Source organism: Columba livia, chromosome 33 (genome assembly GCF_036013475.1).
Source record: "Columba livia isolate bColLiv1 breed racing homer chromosome 33, bColLiv1.pat.W.v2, whole genome shotgun sequence".
Classification (NCBI taxonomy): Eukaryota; Metazoa; Chordata; class Aves; order Columbiformes; family Columbidae; genus Columba; species Columba livia.
The window spans coordinates 469,487-484,023 of record NC_088634.1 but is presented as its reverse complement, the minus strand read 5'-3'; the positions used below and the strand labels follow the sequence as shown (position 1 = coordinate 484,023).

The 14,537-nt window shown below is 70.0% G+C and overlaps 1 protein-coding gene across 1 annotated transcript; it reads left to right on the top strand.

The window, feature by feature from the left end:
• Positions 1 to 6: 6 nt before the first annotated feature.
• On the top strand, positions 7 to 14,490 carry LOC135576890 (ephrin type-B receptor 4-like). Its single transcript, XM_065044182.1, has 17 exons — positions 7 to 1,042; positions 1,650 to 1,720; positions 2,727 to 3,107; positions 3,188 to 3,799; positions 4,641 to 4,796; positions 5,268 to 5,577; positions 6,071 to 6,201; positions 6,910 to 7,078; positions 7,782 to 7,881; positions 8,270 to 8,316; positions 8,880 to 8,993; positions 9,721 to 9,968; positions 11,085 to 11,303; positions 12,382 to 12,531; positions 13,295 to 13,434; positions 13,915 to 13,962; positions 14,292 to 14,490. The coding sequence occupies exons 1-17, from the start codon at positions 991 to 993 to the stop codon at positions 14,365 to 14,367; spliced, it is 3,024 nt and encodes a 1,007-aa protein (XP_064900254.1). The 5' UTR covers positions 7 to 990; the 3' UTR covers positions 14,368 to 14,490.
• The last annotated feature ends 47 nt before the right edge of the window (positions 14,491 to 14,537 follow it).

Genomic DNA, 14,537 nt, shown 5'->3' with positions numbered 1-14,537 from the left:
CAGTCCAGTCCAGTCCAGTCCAGTCCATTGCAGTCCAGTCCATCCGGTCCATCCTGGTCCATCCCAGTCCAGTCCATCCCAGTCCATCCCGGTCCATCCCAGTCCAGTCCAGTCCAGTCCATCCAGTCCAGTCCAGTCCATCCCAGTCCAGTCCAATCCATCCCGGTCCATCCCAGTCCAGTCCAGTCCATCCCAGTCCAATCCATCCCAGTCCAGTCCATCCCAGTCCAATCCACCCCAGTCCAGTCCATCCCGGTCCATCCCAGTCCAATCCATCCCAGTCCAGTCCAGTCCATCCGGTCCCCCCAGTCCATCCCAGTCCAATCCACCGTGGTCCAGTCCACCCCATCCCAGTCCATCCCAGTCCAGTCCATCCAGTCCATCCCAGTCCAGTCCAATCCATCCCGGTCCATCCAGTTCCCCCAGCCCCTCCCAGTCCCCCCGGGGTCACGACCCCACATCCCGACCCCGCCCGACCCCGGGAAACGTTCAACAAAGGGGTTTCCTGCTGCGGGCCCGGACGCCTGGGTCCCCTCCCTCCCGGACGCCTGGGTCCCCTCCCTCCCGGACGCCTGGGTCCCCTCCCTGCCAAGGGCGGGGGGTTATGGGACGGGGACGCAGCCGGACGCCTGGGTCCCCTCCCGGACGCCTGGGTCCCCAGTGCAGGCCCGAGCGGGCGGACGGACAGACGGACGCTTCCCGCTGCCTCCGCTTGCCCAAAGTTGCCCAAACTTGGCCCAAATTTGCCTCCTTCCCCCTCCCCCCACCATCAGCCGCTCCCCCGGACACCTGGGTCCCTCCCGGACGCCTGGGTCCCCCCCAAAAGGAGCGGGGAAGGGCAGACCCAGACACCCTGGGACACGGTGCGGGGTGGGAGGGGGCAGCCCGGACGCCTGGGTCCCCTCCCGGACGCCTGGGTCCCCTCCGGACGCCTGGGTTCCCCCCGGACGCCTGGGTCCCCCCGGACGCCTGGGTCCCCCCGGGGCCGCCATGGGGCTGTGGCTGCTCTGGCTGTGGGTCCCGTTGGGCTTCGCTGAGGAGGGTGAGTGACCCGGCCCCTGCGGGCGGGGGGCCCGGACGCCTGGGTCCCCTGCGGGTGGGGGCCCGGACGCCTGGGTCCCCTGCGGGCGGGGGGCCGGACGCCTGGGTCCCCTGCGGGGTGTGGGGCCCGGACGCCTGGGTCCCCTGCGGGGTGTGGGGCCCGGACGCCTGGGTCCCCTGCGGCGGGGGGCCCGGACGCCTGGGTCCCCTGCGGGGGTGTGGGGCCCGACGCCTGGGTCCCCTGCGGGGTGTGGGGCCCGGACGCCTGGGTCCCCTGCGGGCGGGGGGCCCGGACGCCTGGGTCCCCTGCGGGCGGGGGGCCCGGACGCCTGGGTCCCCTGCGGGGTGTGGGGCCCGGACGCCTGGGTCCCCTGCGGGCAGGGGGCCCGGACGCCTGGGTCCCCTGTGGGGTGTGGGGCCCGGACGCCTGGGTCCCCTGCGGGCGGGGGGGGCCCGGACGCCTGGGTCCTCTTGGGATGGAGGGGAGGGTCTGAGGGGACCCAGGCGTCCGGGGCTGTGGGGTCACTGCGGGGGGACCCAGGCATCCGGGGCTGTGGGGTCACTGCGGGGGACCCAGGCGTCCGGGCCCCACATCCCCTCCCCCCCAGAGGTTCTGCTGGACACGCGGCTGGAGACGAGTGACCTGAACTGGACCGTGTACCCGGCGGGGGAGGGGCAGGTGGGGACGGGGGATGGGGGACAAGGGGGGGGGGACACGGAGATGGGGGGATGGGAGGAATTGGGGGCACATGGGGACATGGGGGTGGGGGACATGGGGATGGGGGGACATGGGGACACAGGGATGGGGGGTGGGGGGATGGGGGGACACATGGGGACATGGGGGTGGGGGGACATAGGGATGGGGGATGGGGACACATGGGGACATGGGGGTGGGGGCACATGGGGACACAGGGATGGGGGGGACGTGGGGGTGGGATCTGGGGTGTCCCCAACGCTGCTCACCCCCCTGTCCCCTCCCCCCCTTTGCTGTGTCCCCTCCCCCCACCCCCCCGTCTGTGTCCCCGTGTCCCCCCACCCCCAATGTCCCCACCATGTCCCCATTATGTGTCCCCATGTCCCCTCGTGTCCCCCATCCCCCACTGTGTCCGTGTCCCCGTGTCCCCCTGTCCCATTGTGTCCCATTGTCCCCATTGTGTCCCCATTGTGTCCCCATTGTCCCCGTTGTCCCCATTGTCCCCATTGTGTCCCATTGTCCCCATTGTCCCCATTGTGTGCCGTTGTGTCCCATTGTCCCCATTGTGTCCCATTGTCCCCATTGTGTCCCATTGTGTCCCATTGTCCCCATTGTCCCCTTTGTCCCCGTTGTGTCCCATTGTCCCCATTGTGTCCCCATTGTCCCCATTGTCCCCGTTGTCCCCATTGTGTCCCATTGTGTCCCCATTGTCCCCGTTGTGTCCCATTGTCCCCATTGTGTCCCCATTGTCCCTGTTGTGTCCCATTGTCCCCATTGTCCCCGTTGTGTCCATTGTGTCCCCATTGTCCCCACTGTCCCCATTGTCCCATTGTCCCCGTTGTCCCCGTTGTCCCATTGTCCCCGTTGTGTCCCATTGTCCCCATTGTCCCCACTGTCCCCGTTGTCCCCGTTGTCCCCATTGTCCCCACTGTCCCCATTGTCCCCATTGTCCCATTGTCCCCGTTGTCCCCGTTGTCCCCGGTGCCGGCAGTGGGAGGAGCTCAGCGCTCTGGACCCGGAGCTCGGGGCGCCCGTTCGCACCTTCGAGGTGTGTTCAGGGCGTGGCCGCGGCCCCGCCCCCTCGGGCCCCGCCCCCTCGGGCCCCGCCCAGAACAGCTGGCTGCGCTCGCGCTGGGTCCCGCGGGGCGGGGCCGCCCACGTGTTCGCGGAGCTGCGCTTCACCATGCTGGCCTGCGACGGCCCCGCCCCCCGGCACGCGCCCGGCCCCCGCCCCGGCCCCGCCGGAGACGCGCCCGCCACGCCCCGCGCCACGCCCGGACACGCGGCCCCGCCCACGGCCCCAGCCCCGGCCAATGGGACGATGCTCCTGGTGACGGCCCCGGCAACGGCCACGCCCCTGGCAACCGCGGACGTCCATGGCAACGGCCCCGGAAATGGCAGTTTCCTTGGCAACGGCCTTAGCAACGGCCCCGGCAACGACGCTGCCCGTAGCGACGCCCTCGGCAACGGCCCCGGAGCCGCCGGTTTCCACGGCAACGTCCCCCGTCCCGCCGCGCTCCTGGGCGGGCCCCTCCCCCCGCGGCCCCTCCCCCCGCTGCCGCGAGACGTTTCACCGTGTTCCTGCACGAGTCGGACGGCGACACCGCGACCCCCCTGTCCCCCCCCTGGCTGGAGAACCCCTACGTCAAGGTGGACACGGTGGCCGCCGAGCACCTGGCGGCGCCGGGGTCAAGGTCAAGGTCACGGGCGCGGTCGCCGGCGGGCCAGATCAACCGGAAGACGCTGCGGCTGGGCCCGCTGAGCCGCGCCGGCTTCTACCTGGCGTTCCAGGACCTGGGCGCCTGTCTGGCGCTGCTGTCCGTCCGTCTGTCCTTCCGGCGCTGCCCCGCGGTCACGCGGGCCCTGGCGCGCTTCCCGGCCACCGTCCCGCGCGCGCCCGTGGCCGCGGTGGCCGGGCGCTGCTGCAGGGGGCGGTGGCGCGGGGGGGCGTCCTGGGCCCCCCCGTCATGTACTGCACGGAGGACGGGACCTGGGCCGAGCCCCCCCCGGCCCGCGGCTGCGTCTGCGGCCCCGGCTGGGAGCCACGGGGGGGCGGCTGCGCCGGTGAGTGAGTGCGGGGGGGCGGGGGGGGATGCTGGGGGGGATGGGGGGGGGTCATGGGGGGTGTCCTGGGGTGTCTGGGGGGTCCTTGGGGGGTGTCCTGCAGGGGTCATGGGGGGGTCTGTGAGTCATGTGGGGGATTCTGGGGGCCTGGGGGTGTCCAGGGGGGATTCTGGGGCATCATGGGGGGTGCCCTGGGGGGTCATGGGAGGGTCTGGGGGGTCATGGGGGGGATTCCGGGGGGGTCATGGGGGGTTAAGGGGGGTCATGGGGGGTCTGTGAGTCATGTGGGGGATTCCGGGGGGCCTGGGGGTGTTCAGGGGGTTCTGGGGCATCATGGGGGGTGTCCTGGGGGGTCATGGGAGGGTCTGGGGGGTCATGGGGGGTGTCCAGGGGGGATTCCGGGGGGTCTGGGGGGGTCATGGGGGGGATTCCGGGGGGGTCATGGGGGGTTAAGGGGGGTCATGGGAGGTGTCATGTGGGGGATTCTGGGGGATCATGTGGGGGATTTTGGGGGGGCTGGGAGGTCATGGGGGTGTCCAGGGGGGATTCTGGGAGGTCATGGGGGTGTCCAGGGGGGTCATGGGGGGTCCTTGGGGGGTGTCCTGGGGGGTCATGGGAGGGTCTGGGGGGAATTCTGGGGGGTCTGGGGGGTCATAGGGGTGTCCAGGGGGGGTTCTGGGGGGTCATGGGGGGTCCTTGGGGGGTGTCCTGGGGGGTCATGGGGGGGTGTTTGGGGGTCCAGGGGGGTTGGGAGGCACCTGGGGGTCCCAGTGTCTCTGGGGGGGGCTCGGGGGGGTCTGTGGGTCCCGGTGTCCCCGGGTGCCCTGACCCCTCCCCCCAGCGTGTCCCCCCGGCTGGTTCCAGGGGGGGGCGGGGGGGGGCCCGTGCCTGCCCTGCCCCCCCCGCAGCCGCTCCCCCTCCCCCGCGGCCGCGGCCTGCGAGTGCGACCCCGGGACCTTCCGCGACCCTGGAGGGGGCGCCGGGGAGCCCTGCTGGGGTCAGTGGGGCAGGGGTCAGTGGGGTCAGGGGTCAATGGGGTCAGGGGTCACAGGCGCTGCTGGGGTCAGTGGGGCAGGGGTCAATGGGGTCATGGACCCTGCTGGGGTCAGGGGTCAATGGGGTCTGGGGGGTCAAGGGTCAATGGGGTCAGGGGTCACAGGCCCTGCTGGGATCAGGGTCAGTGGGGGAGGGCTCGAGAGGGGGCAAAGGGGGCAGAGGTCAGTGGGGGAGGGGCAAAGGGTTCAGGGGGCTGGGGGTCAGTGGGGGAGGGGTCGGGGCAGAGGGGTCAGGGGTCAGTGAGGTCAGGGGTCAGTGAGGTCAGGGGTCAGTGGGGGTGGGACAGGAGTGGGGGAGGTGCCTGTTTCTATGGGGGGAGGGGCGGAGCGGGCGGGTCTTTGGGGGCGGGGGGGGTGACCCGGACGCCTGGGTCCCTGACCCCTGCCCCCCAGCGCCCCCCTCTGCCCCCCAGGGGCTGTGGGGCGGCCCCGAGCGCTCGGGGGTGCGGCTGACGTGGGGGCCCCCCCGCCTGGGGGCGGGGCACCCCGACCTGACCTTCGCGGTCACGTGTCAGCGCTGCCCCCCGGGGGGGGGCCCCTGCGGGCCCTGCCCCCCCCTGCGCCTGGCCCCGCCCCCCCCGCTGCGGGGTCACGAGGTCACGGTCAGCGGGCTGACCCCCGGGGTCACCTATCGCTTCCGGGTCAGCGCACGCAGCGGCGTCAGCGACCTGGGGCCGCAGCCCCTCCCCCACAGCGAGGTCAACGTCACCGCGGGGGGGGACGGTGAGGAACGCGCCGGAAGTGCGGCCGAAAGGGAGGGCGGAAAGGGGGGGGGACCGGAAATGGGGGGACAGGAAATGGGGGGTGGAAACGGGGGACAGGAAATGATGGGGGACCGGAAATGGGGGGCGGGAACGGGGGACAGGAAATGATTTGGGACCGGAAATGGGGGTCGGGAACGGGGGACAGGAAATGATGGGGGACCGGAAATGGGGGGCGGGAACGGGAGACAGGAAATTATGTGGGACCGGAAATGGGGGGCGGGAACGGGGGAGGGACAGGAAATGTGACCCCTGGGTGACCCCCCCGTGACCCCGTGTGACCCCTGGGTGACACCCCTGCGGCCCCATGTGACCCCGTGTGACCTCTGTGTGACCCCATGTGACCCCTGGGTGACCCCCCCTGCGACCCCGTGTGACCCTCCCTGTGACCCCGTGTGACCCCATGTGACCCCGTGTGACCCCCCCCGTGACCCCGGGTGACCCCTGTGCCGCAGTGCCGCCACCGGTCGGGGCCGTGACCCTGGCGGGGGGGTCGCCCTCGGCCGTGACCTTGACCTGGTCGCCCCCCCCGCACCCCCCCCCCGGGGGCCCGATCCTGGACTACGAGGTCAAGTACTACGAGAAGGTGGGGGAGGGGCCCGAGGGACGGGGGGGGCGGGGGGGGGTCTGGGGGTCTGTGTGTGTTTTGGGGGCTCAGGGGGGGCTGTGGGTTTTTGGGGGGCTCTGGGGGGGGGGGTGGGGGCCCCAGGGGGTGTGGGGGGTCTGTGTGGTTTTGGGGTGTCCAGGGGGGATGGGGGGGGTCTGTGTGTGTTTTTGGGGTGTCTGTGGGGGTCTGTGTGTGTTTTGGGGGTTTCAGGGGTCCCTGTGTGTGTTTTTGGGGTCCCTGATGGCGCAGGTGGGGGGTGGGGAGGGGTCTGTGTGTTTTGGGGTCCCTGTGTGTGTTTGTTTCTGGGGTCTCTGTGTATGTTTTTGGGGTCCCTGTGTGTTGGGGTCGGTGACGGCGCAGGTGGGGGCGGGGCGGGCTCTGTATGTTTTGGGGTCCCTGTGTGTGTTTTGGGGGGGGTCTCTGTGTATGTTTTTGGGGTCCCTGTGTGTTGGGGTCGGTGACGGCGCAGGTGGGGGGCGGGGCGGGGCGGGGTCTGTGTGTTTTGGGGTGTCCAGGGGGGTCGGTGACGGCGCAGGTGGGGGGCGGGGAGGGCTCTGTGTATGTTTTTGGGGTGTCTGTGTGTTTTGGGGTCGGTGACGGCGCAGGTGGGGGGCGGGGAGGGCTCTGTGTATGTTTTTGGGGTGTCTGTGTGTTTGGGGGTGTCCGGGGGGGTCGGTGACGGCGCAGGTGGGGGGCGGGGAGGGCCCCCCGCAGTTCGTGCAGGTGCCGGGCCCGCGGGCGGAGCTGGGGGGGCTGCGCCGGGGGGGGCTGTACGGCGTGCGCGTGCGCGCGCGCGGCCACGGCGGCTACGGAGACTACGGGCCCGAGACCGCCGTCACCCCCCCGGGCACCGCCGGTGAGACCCCCCAAAACACCCCAAGATCACCCGAAAACACCCCAAAATCACCCGGAAACACCCCAAAACCACCCAAAAACACCCCAAAAACGCCCCAAAATCACCCCAAACACCCCAGAATCACCCAAAAACACCCCAAAACCACCCAAAAACACCCCAAAACCACCCCAAACACCCCAAAACCACCCCAAACACCCCAAAATCAGCCCAAAACACCCCAAAATCACCCAAAAAACACCCTAAAACCACCCCAAAACCGCCCGAAAACACCCCAAAATCACCCAAAAAACACCCCAAAATCCCCCAAAACACCCCAAAATCACCCCAAAACTGCCCAAAAACACCCCAAAATCACCCTCAAGCACCCCAAAATCACCCCAAAACACCCTAAAAACACCCCAAAAACCGCCCTAAACACACCAAACACCCCAAAATCACCCTGAAGTCACCCCCTAACACCCCAAAACAACCCCAAACCACCCCCAAACACCCCAAACCACCCCAAAACCATCCTGACCCCCCCGGGGACCAACGGTGAGACCCCCAAACCCCAAACCACCCCAAACCACCCCAAAATCACCATGACCCCCCGGGGACCAAGGGTGAGCCCCCCCGACCCCCGCGGGGGCCTCCGGGGCGGGTGGGGGAGGGGCGGGGAGCTGGGGCTCTGCGCCCCCCGACCCGCCGTGTTCCCGCCTTGCAGGGGGCTCCCGGGGGGTCCCGGTGGCGCTGCTGGGGGGGGCGGCGGCGCTGGGGGGGCTCCTGGTGCTGGCCGCCCTGGGGGGGGCGCTGCTGAGCCGCAGGTAGGGGGGGGCGGCGGGGGGGGCCAAGGGGGTTGGGGAGGCCGGGGGGGGTGGGGGGGGGTGGGGAGGCCTGGGGGGTGGGGGCCTGGGGGGTTGGGGAGGCCGGGGGGGGTGGGGGGCTGGGGGGGGTCGGGATGGTTTGGGGGAACCTGGGGGCTCCTGGGGAGATCTGGGGGGCTGGGGGTCCCAGGGGGGTTTGGGGGTCCCAGGGGCGTTTTGGGTGTCATGGGGGGGTTGGGGGTCCTGGGGGATTTTGGGGGTCCTGGGGGGATTGGGGGGGTCCCTGGGGGGTTTGGGTGTCATGGGGGGTCGGGGGTTCCCGGGGGGGTTTGGGGGTCATGGGGGGTCAGGGGGTCCCGTCCCCACGTGTCCCCGTGTCCCCCCCCAGGCACTGTCAGCGGCGGGAGGACCCAGAGCGACACCCCCGGGGTCATGGTGAGGTCACAGGGTCATGGGGGGGAGTCACGGGGTCAGCGTGTGTCACCCAGTGTCCCCAACCCCCGGGTGTTGGTGCCACATGGGGGTGAGGGGTGGTGTCCCCAAGGGTGTGACCTTGGTGACCCCGTGACCCAGGGACCCCCATGACCCTGCTGACCCCAGGTGACCCCATGACCCTGCTGACCTGGTGACCCTGGGTGATGCGGTGACCCTGGGTGACCCCGTGACCCCCATGACCCTGGTGACCCCAGGTGACCCCATGACCCTGCTGACCTGGTGACCCTGGGTGATGTGGTGACCCCGGGTGACCCCGTGACCCCCATGACCCTGGTGACCCCATGACCCTGCTGACCTGGTGACCCTGGGTGACCCGGTGACCCCGTGACCCTGCTGACCTGGTGACCCTGGGTGACCCTGTGACCCCCATGACCCTGGTGACCCCATGACCCTGCTGACCTGGTGACCCTGGGTGATGCGGTGACCCCGGGTGACCACGTGACCCTGCTGACCTGGTGACCCTGGGTGACCCCATGACCCCGGGTGACCCGGTGACCCCGCAGGCGGCTCGGCGTACATCGACCCCCTGAGCTACGAGGACCCGCGCGTGGCGCTCAGGGCCGTGGCGCCCGAGCTCGACGGCGCCTGCGTCGCGCTGCAGGACGTCATCGGCACAGGTGGCGCCGCGCCCCGGGGGCGGCCCGCCCTGCCCCCAGCACCCCGGCTCCCCGGGTCCCCAATGACCCCGTGCCCCCAACCTCCCCGGGTCCCCAACCTCCCCGGGTCCCCAGCATCCCCATGTCCCCATGTCCCCGATGTCCCAGTGTCCCCGTATCCCCATGTCCCCAACCTCCCCGGGTCCCCAACATCCCCGTGTCCTCAATGTCCCCAACGTCCCCGTGTCCCCAATGTCCCAGTGTCCCCAATGTCCCCAACATCCCCGTGTCCCCAATGTCCCCAACGTCCCCGTGTCCCCAATGTCCCAGTGTCCCCATGTCCCCAATGTCCCCATGTCCCCAACATCCCCGTGTCCCCAATGTCCCCAACGTCCCCATGTCCCCAATGACCCCGTGTCCCCTCAGCGTCCCCAGTGTCACTGCTGATGTCCCCGTGTCCTCATTGTCCCCAGGGGAGTTTGGGCAGGTTTGCAGTGACAATGTCCCCATTGTCCCCAATGTCCTCAATGTCATTGCTGACACCCCCATGTCCCCATTGTCCTCTGTGTGTTGGGTCTTTGTGATGATGTCCCCAGTGTCCCCAATGTCCCCATTGTCTCCAATATCCCCATTGTCCCCAATGTCCCCATTGTCTCCTGTCCGCCCAGGTGAATTCGGGCGGGTGTACCGGGGTCTCCTGACGCTCCCATTGACGTCCGTGTGTCTGTCCGTGTGTCTGTCCGTCCAGGTGAATTCGGGCAGGTGTACCGGGGTCTCCTGACGCTCCCCGGCTCCCGCCCCTCCCCCGTGGCCGTGAAGACGCTGCGGGGGGGGGTGGGGGAGGGGCGGCGCCGGGACTTCCTGCGCGAGGCGGCGCGGATGGGCCAGTTCAGACACCCCCACGTGCTGCGGCTGCGCGGGACGGTGACCGCGGGGGACACCGTGATGATCGTCACCGACCTCATGGACAACGGCGCGCTGGACGCCTTCCTGAGGGTACGGACGGACAGGGGGACAGGGGGACAGGGGGACATGGGGACAGGGGGACATGGGGAGAGGGGGACAGGGGGACATGGGGACATGGGGACAGGGGGACATGGGGACAGGGGGACATGGGGAGAGGGGGATATGGGGACAAGGGGACATGGGGAGAGGGGAACATGGGGACAGGGGGACACCCAGTGACGCCACAGACACCCGTGACAGCCAGGATGCGCCCCTCCCCCACACGTGGTCACCGTGTCCCCCCCCGTCCCCCCCGTGTCCCCAGGGATGGGTGACCCCAGGTGACCCCGGGTGTGTCTCTGTGTGTGACCCCATGTGACCCTGGGTGTGTCCCCATGTGACCCCGGGTGTGTCCCTGTGTGACCCCATGTGACCCCGGGTGTGTCCCCATGTGACCCCGGGTGTGTCCCTGTGTGACCCCAGGTGTGTCCCCATGTGACCCCGGGTGTGTTCCCATGTGACCCTGGGTGTGTCCCTGTGTGACCTCATGTGACCCCGGGTGTGTCCCTGTGTGTCCCCATGTGACCCTGGTTGTGTCCCTGTGTGACCCCAGGTGTGTCCTTGTGTGTGACCCCATGTGACCCTGGGTGTGTCCCCATGTGACCCCGGGTGTGTCCCTGTGTGACCCCAGGTGTGTCCTTGTGTGTGACCCCGGGTGTGTCCCTGTGTGACCCCAGGTGTGTCCCCATGTCCGTCCCGTGTGTGTCCCCAGGGCCGGGAGGGGACGCTGGGGACGCCGGTGCTGGTGTGGGGGATGGGTGTCCCCATGTCCGTCCCGTGTGTGTCCCCAGGGCCGGGAGCGGACGCTGGGGACGCCGGTGCTGGTGTGGGGGATGGGTGTCCCCATGTCTGTCCCGTGTGTGTCCCCAGGGCCGGGAGGGGACGCTGGGGACGCCGGTGCTGGTGTGGGGGATGGGTGTCCCCATGTCCGTCCCGTGTGTGTCCCCAGGGCCGGGAGGGGACGCTGGGGACGCCGGTGCTGCTGTGGGGGATGGGTGTCCCCATGTCCGTCCCGTGTGTGTCCCCAGGGCCGGGAGGGGACGCTGGGGACGCCGGTGCTGGTGTGGGGGATGGGTGTCCCCATGTCCGTCCCGTGTGTGTCCCCAGGGCCGGGAGGGGACGCTGGGGACGCCGGTGCTGGTGTCCATGCTGCGCGGCGTGGCCGGCGGGATGTGCTACCTGTCCTCCCTGGGCTTCGTGCACCGCGACCTGGCGGCGCGGAACGTGCTGGTGGACGCGCGGCTCGTCTGCAAGGTGGCCGACTTCGGGCTGGCCCGCGCCACCGCGGCGCACGGCGGCCACGAGGCCACCTACACCAGCACCGCGGTGAGACGGGGACGGGGGACCGGGGGACAGGGGGACAATGGGGACAATGGGGGACATGGGGACAATGGGGACAATGGGGGACAGGGGGACAATGGGAGACATGGGACATGGGGACAATGGGGGATAGGGGGACAATAGGGACAATGGGGGACAGGGGGACATGGGGACAATGGGGGACATGGGGACATTGGGACAGGGGGACAATAGGGACAATGGGGGACATGGGGACAATGGGGGACAGGGGGACTGGGGGACATGGGGACAATGGGGACAATGGGGGACAGTGGGGACAATGGGGACAATGGGGGACATGGGGACATTGGGGACATTGGGACAGGGGGGACAATAGGGACAATGGGGGACATGGGGACAATGGGGGACAGGGGGACATGGGGACGATGGGGGACATGGGGACAATGGGGGACGTGGGGACAATGGGGACAATGGGGGACACGGGGACAGGGGGACATGGGGACAATGGGGGACGTGGGGACAATAGGGACAATGGGGGACATGGGGACAATGGGGGACAGGGGGACCCCAAACCATGTACACCAGCACTGCAGTGAGGGGACAACAGGGGACATGGGGGTGAGGGGACACTGTGGGGACACCAGGGTTAGGGGGCGCGCAGGTCCCTCCCGGATGCCTGGGTCCCCTCCCGAACTCCTGGGTCCCTCCCGATCTCCTGGGTCCCTCCCGAACTCCTGGGTCCCTCCCGGACACCTGGGTCCCTCATACTCGTGGTGCACTGGCCGCGTGGGTCCCTCCCGAACTCCTGGGTCCCTCCCTAACGCCTGGGTCCCTCCCGGACTCCTGGGTCCCTCCTGAACTCCTGGGTCCCTCCCGAACTCCTGGGTCCCCTGGGTCCCTCGCACTGGTGGCGCACTGGCTGCGCGCGGGCCCTCCCGGACGCCTGGGTCCCTCCCGGACGCCTGGGTCCCTCCTGAACTCCTGGGTCCCTCCCGAACTCCTGGGTCCCCTGGGTCCCTCACACTCGTGGCGCACTGGCTGCGCGCGGGCCCTCCCGGACGCCTGGGTCCCTCCCGGACGCCTGGGTCCCCGCGGCCGTGCGCAGGGCGGGAGGATCGCGGTGCGCTGGACGGCGCCCGAGGCGCTGGCGCGACGCTCGTTCAGCTGGGCCAGCGACGTCTGGAGCTTCGGGGTCGTCATGTGGGAGGTGCTGAGCTTCGGGGAGCGGCCCTACTGGGACATGGACACCCAGGCCGTGAGCGCCGCGCCCGGACGCCGGGGTCCCCCCGGACACCTGGGTCCCCCCTGAACTCCTGGGTCCCTCCCGAACTCCTGGGTCCCTCCCGAACTCCTGGGTCCCTCCTGAACTCCTGGGTCCCTTCCTGAACTCCTGGGTCCCCCCCAAACTCCTGGGTCCCCCGAACGCCTGGGTCCCTCCCGAACTCCTGGGTCCCCCCCGAACTCCTGGGTCCCTCCTGAACTCCTGGGTCCCTCCTGAACTCCTGGGTCCCTCCTGAACTCCTGGGTCTCCCCCGAACTCCTGGGTCCCTCCCGAACTCCTGGGTCCCTCCCGAACTCCTGGGTCCCTCCTGAACTCCTGGGTCCCTCCCGAACTCCTGGGTCCCTCCTGAACTCCTGGGTCTCCCCCGAACTCCTGGGTCCCTCCCGAACTCCTGGGTCCCTTCCTGAACTCCTGGGTCCCTCCCGAACTCCTGGGTCCACTCCCAAACTCCTGGGTCCCCCCCGAACTCCTGGGTCCCCCCCCGGACGCCTGGGTCCCTCCTGAACTCCTGGGTCCCTCCCAAACTCCTGGGTCCCCCCTGAACTCCTGGGTCCCCTCCCTGAACTCCTGGGTCCCTCCCGAACTCCTGGGTCCCCCCCGAACTCCTGGGTCCCTCCTGAACTCCTGGGTCCCCCCTGAACTCCTGGGTCCCCTCCCTGAACTCCTGGGTCCCTCCCGAACTCCTGGCTCCCCGCTGACGTGCCGTGTCCCCGGACGCCGGGGTCCCTTCCGGCAGGTGCTGGCGGCGCTGGAGCAGGGCTACCGGCTGCCGCCGCCCCCGCGCTGCCCGCCCGCGCTGCACCGGCTGATGCTGCGCTGCTGGCGCCGCCGGCCCCGCGCGCGGCCGCGCTTCCCGCTCCTGCTGCGCGCCCTGCGGTGACCGAGGGACCCCGGCGTCCGGGGGGACCCCGGCGTCCGGGTCCTCTGGGGCGGGGGGGGGGGGTGACCTGGACTCCTGGGTCCTCTGGGGCGGGATGGGGGGCGGGGACCCGGACGCCTGGGTCCTCTGGGGCGGGAGGGGGGGGGTGTCCCCGGACACCTGGGTCCTCTGGGGTGGGGGACCCGAACGCCTGGGTCCCCTCTAGGGGGTCCCCGGACACCTGGGTCCTCTGGGGTGGGGGTCCCGAATGCCTGGGCCCATTTGGGGGGTCTCCCGGATGCCTGGGTCCTCGGGCTGGGGGTGGGGGTCCCCGAACGCCTGGGTCCCGTCTGGGGGAACGCCTGGGTCCTCTGGGGTGGGGGTCCCCGAACGCCTGGGTCCTCTGGGGTGGCCTTGGGGGTCGGGTCCCGAACGCCTGGGTCCCTTTGTGGGGTTCTGGGTCACATGGTGCTGACCCCTCCCCCCGCTCCCCACAGCCCCTCCCCCCCTGGGACCCTCAGTCTGGAGCTGCAGCCGAACTGTGGGTACGGGACAATGGGGACAAAGGGACAATGGGGACAGGGGGACAATGGGGACAAAGGGGACAGGGGGGACAATGGAACAATGGGGACATTGGGGACAAAGGGGACAGGGGGACAATGGGGACAATGGGGACAAAGGGGACAGGGGGGACAATGGGACAATGGGGACATTGGGGACAAAGGGGACAGGGGGACAATGGGGACGGGGGGACAATGGGGACAAAGGGACAATGGGGACAGGGGGGACAATGGGACAATGCGGACAGGGGGACAATGGGACAATGGGGGGTCGCGGTCACGTGGCGCGGCCGGTGACCCCGTGACCCCCGCAGGGATTGGCCGCGCTCCACGCTGACGCGCGACGGTGCCGAGAGCGACCTCGAGGGGGAGCCCCCGGCCTCCCGCTGACCCCGCCCCTTCCGCTGACGTCACCGCCCGCGGTCCCGCCCCTTCCGCCCAGCCGCAGGGGGCGGGGCCGCGGAGACCCCCTGGTTCTTCATTAAAGCTCTGTGATTGGTTCGGGTGTTCGTAGCCGCTTTCGTCAGTTTTTCCCGCGCGCGGCCGCAGCCAATCAGACG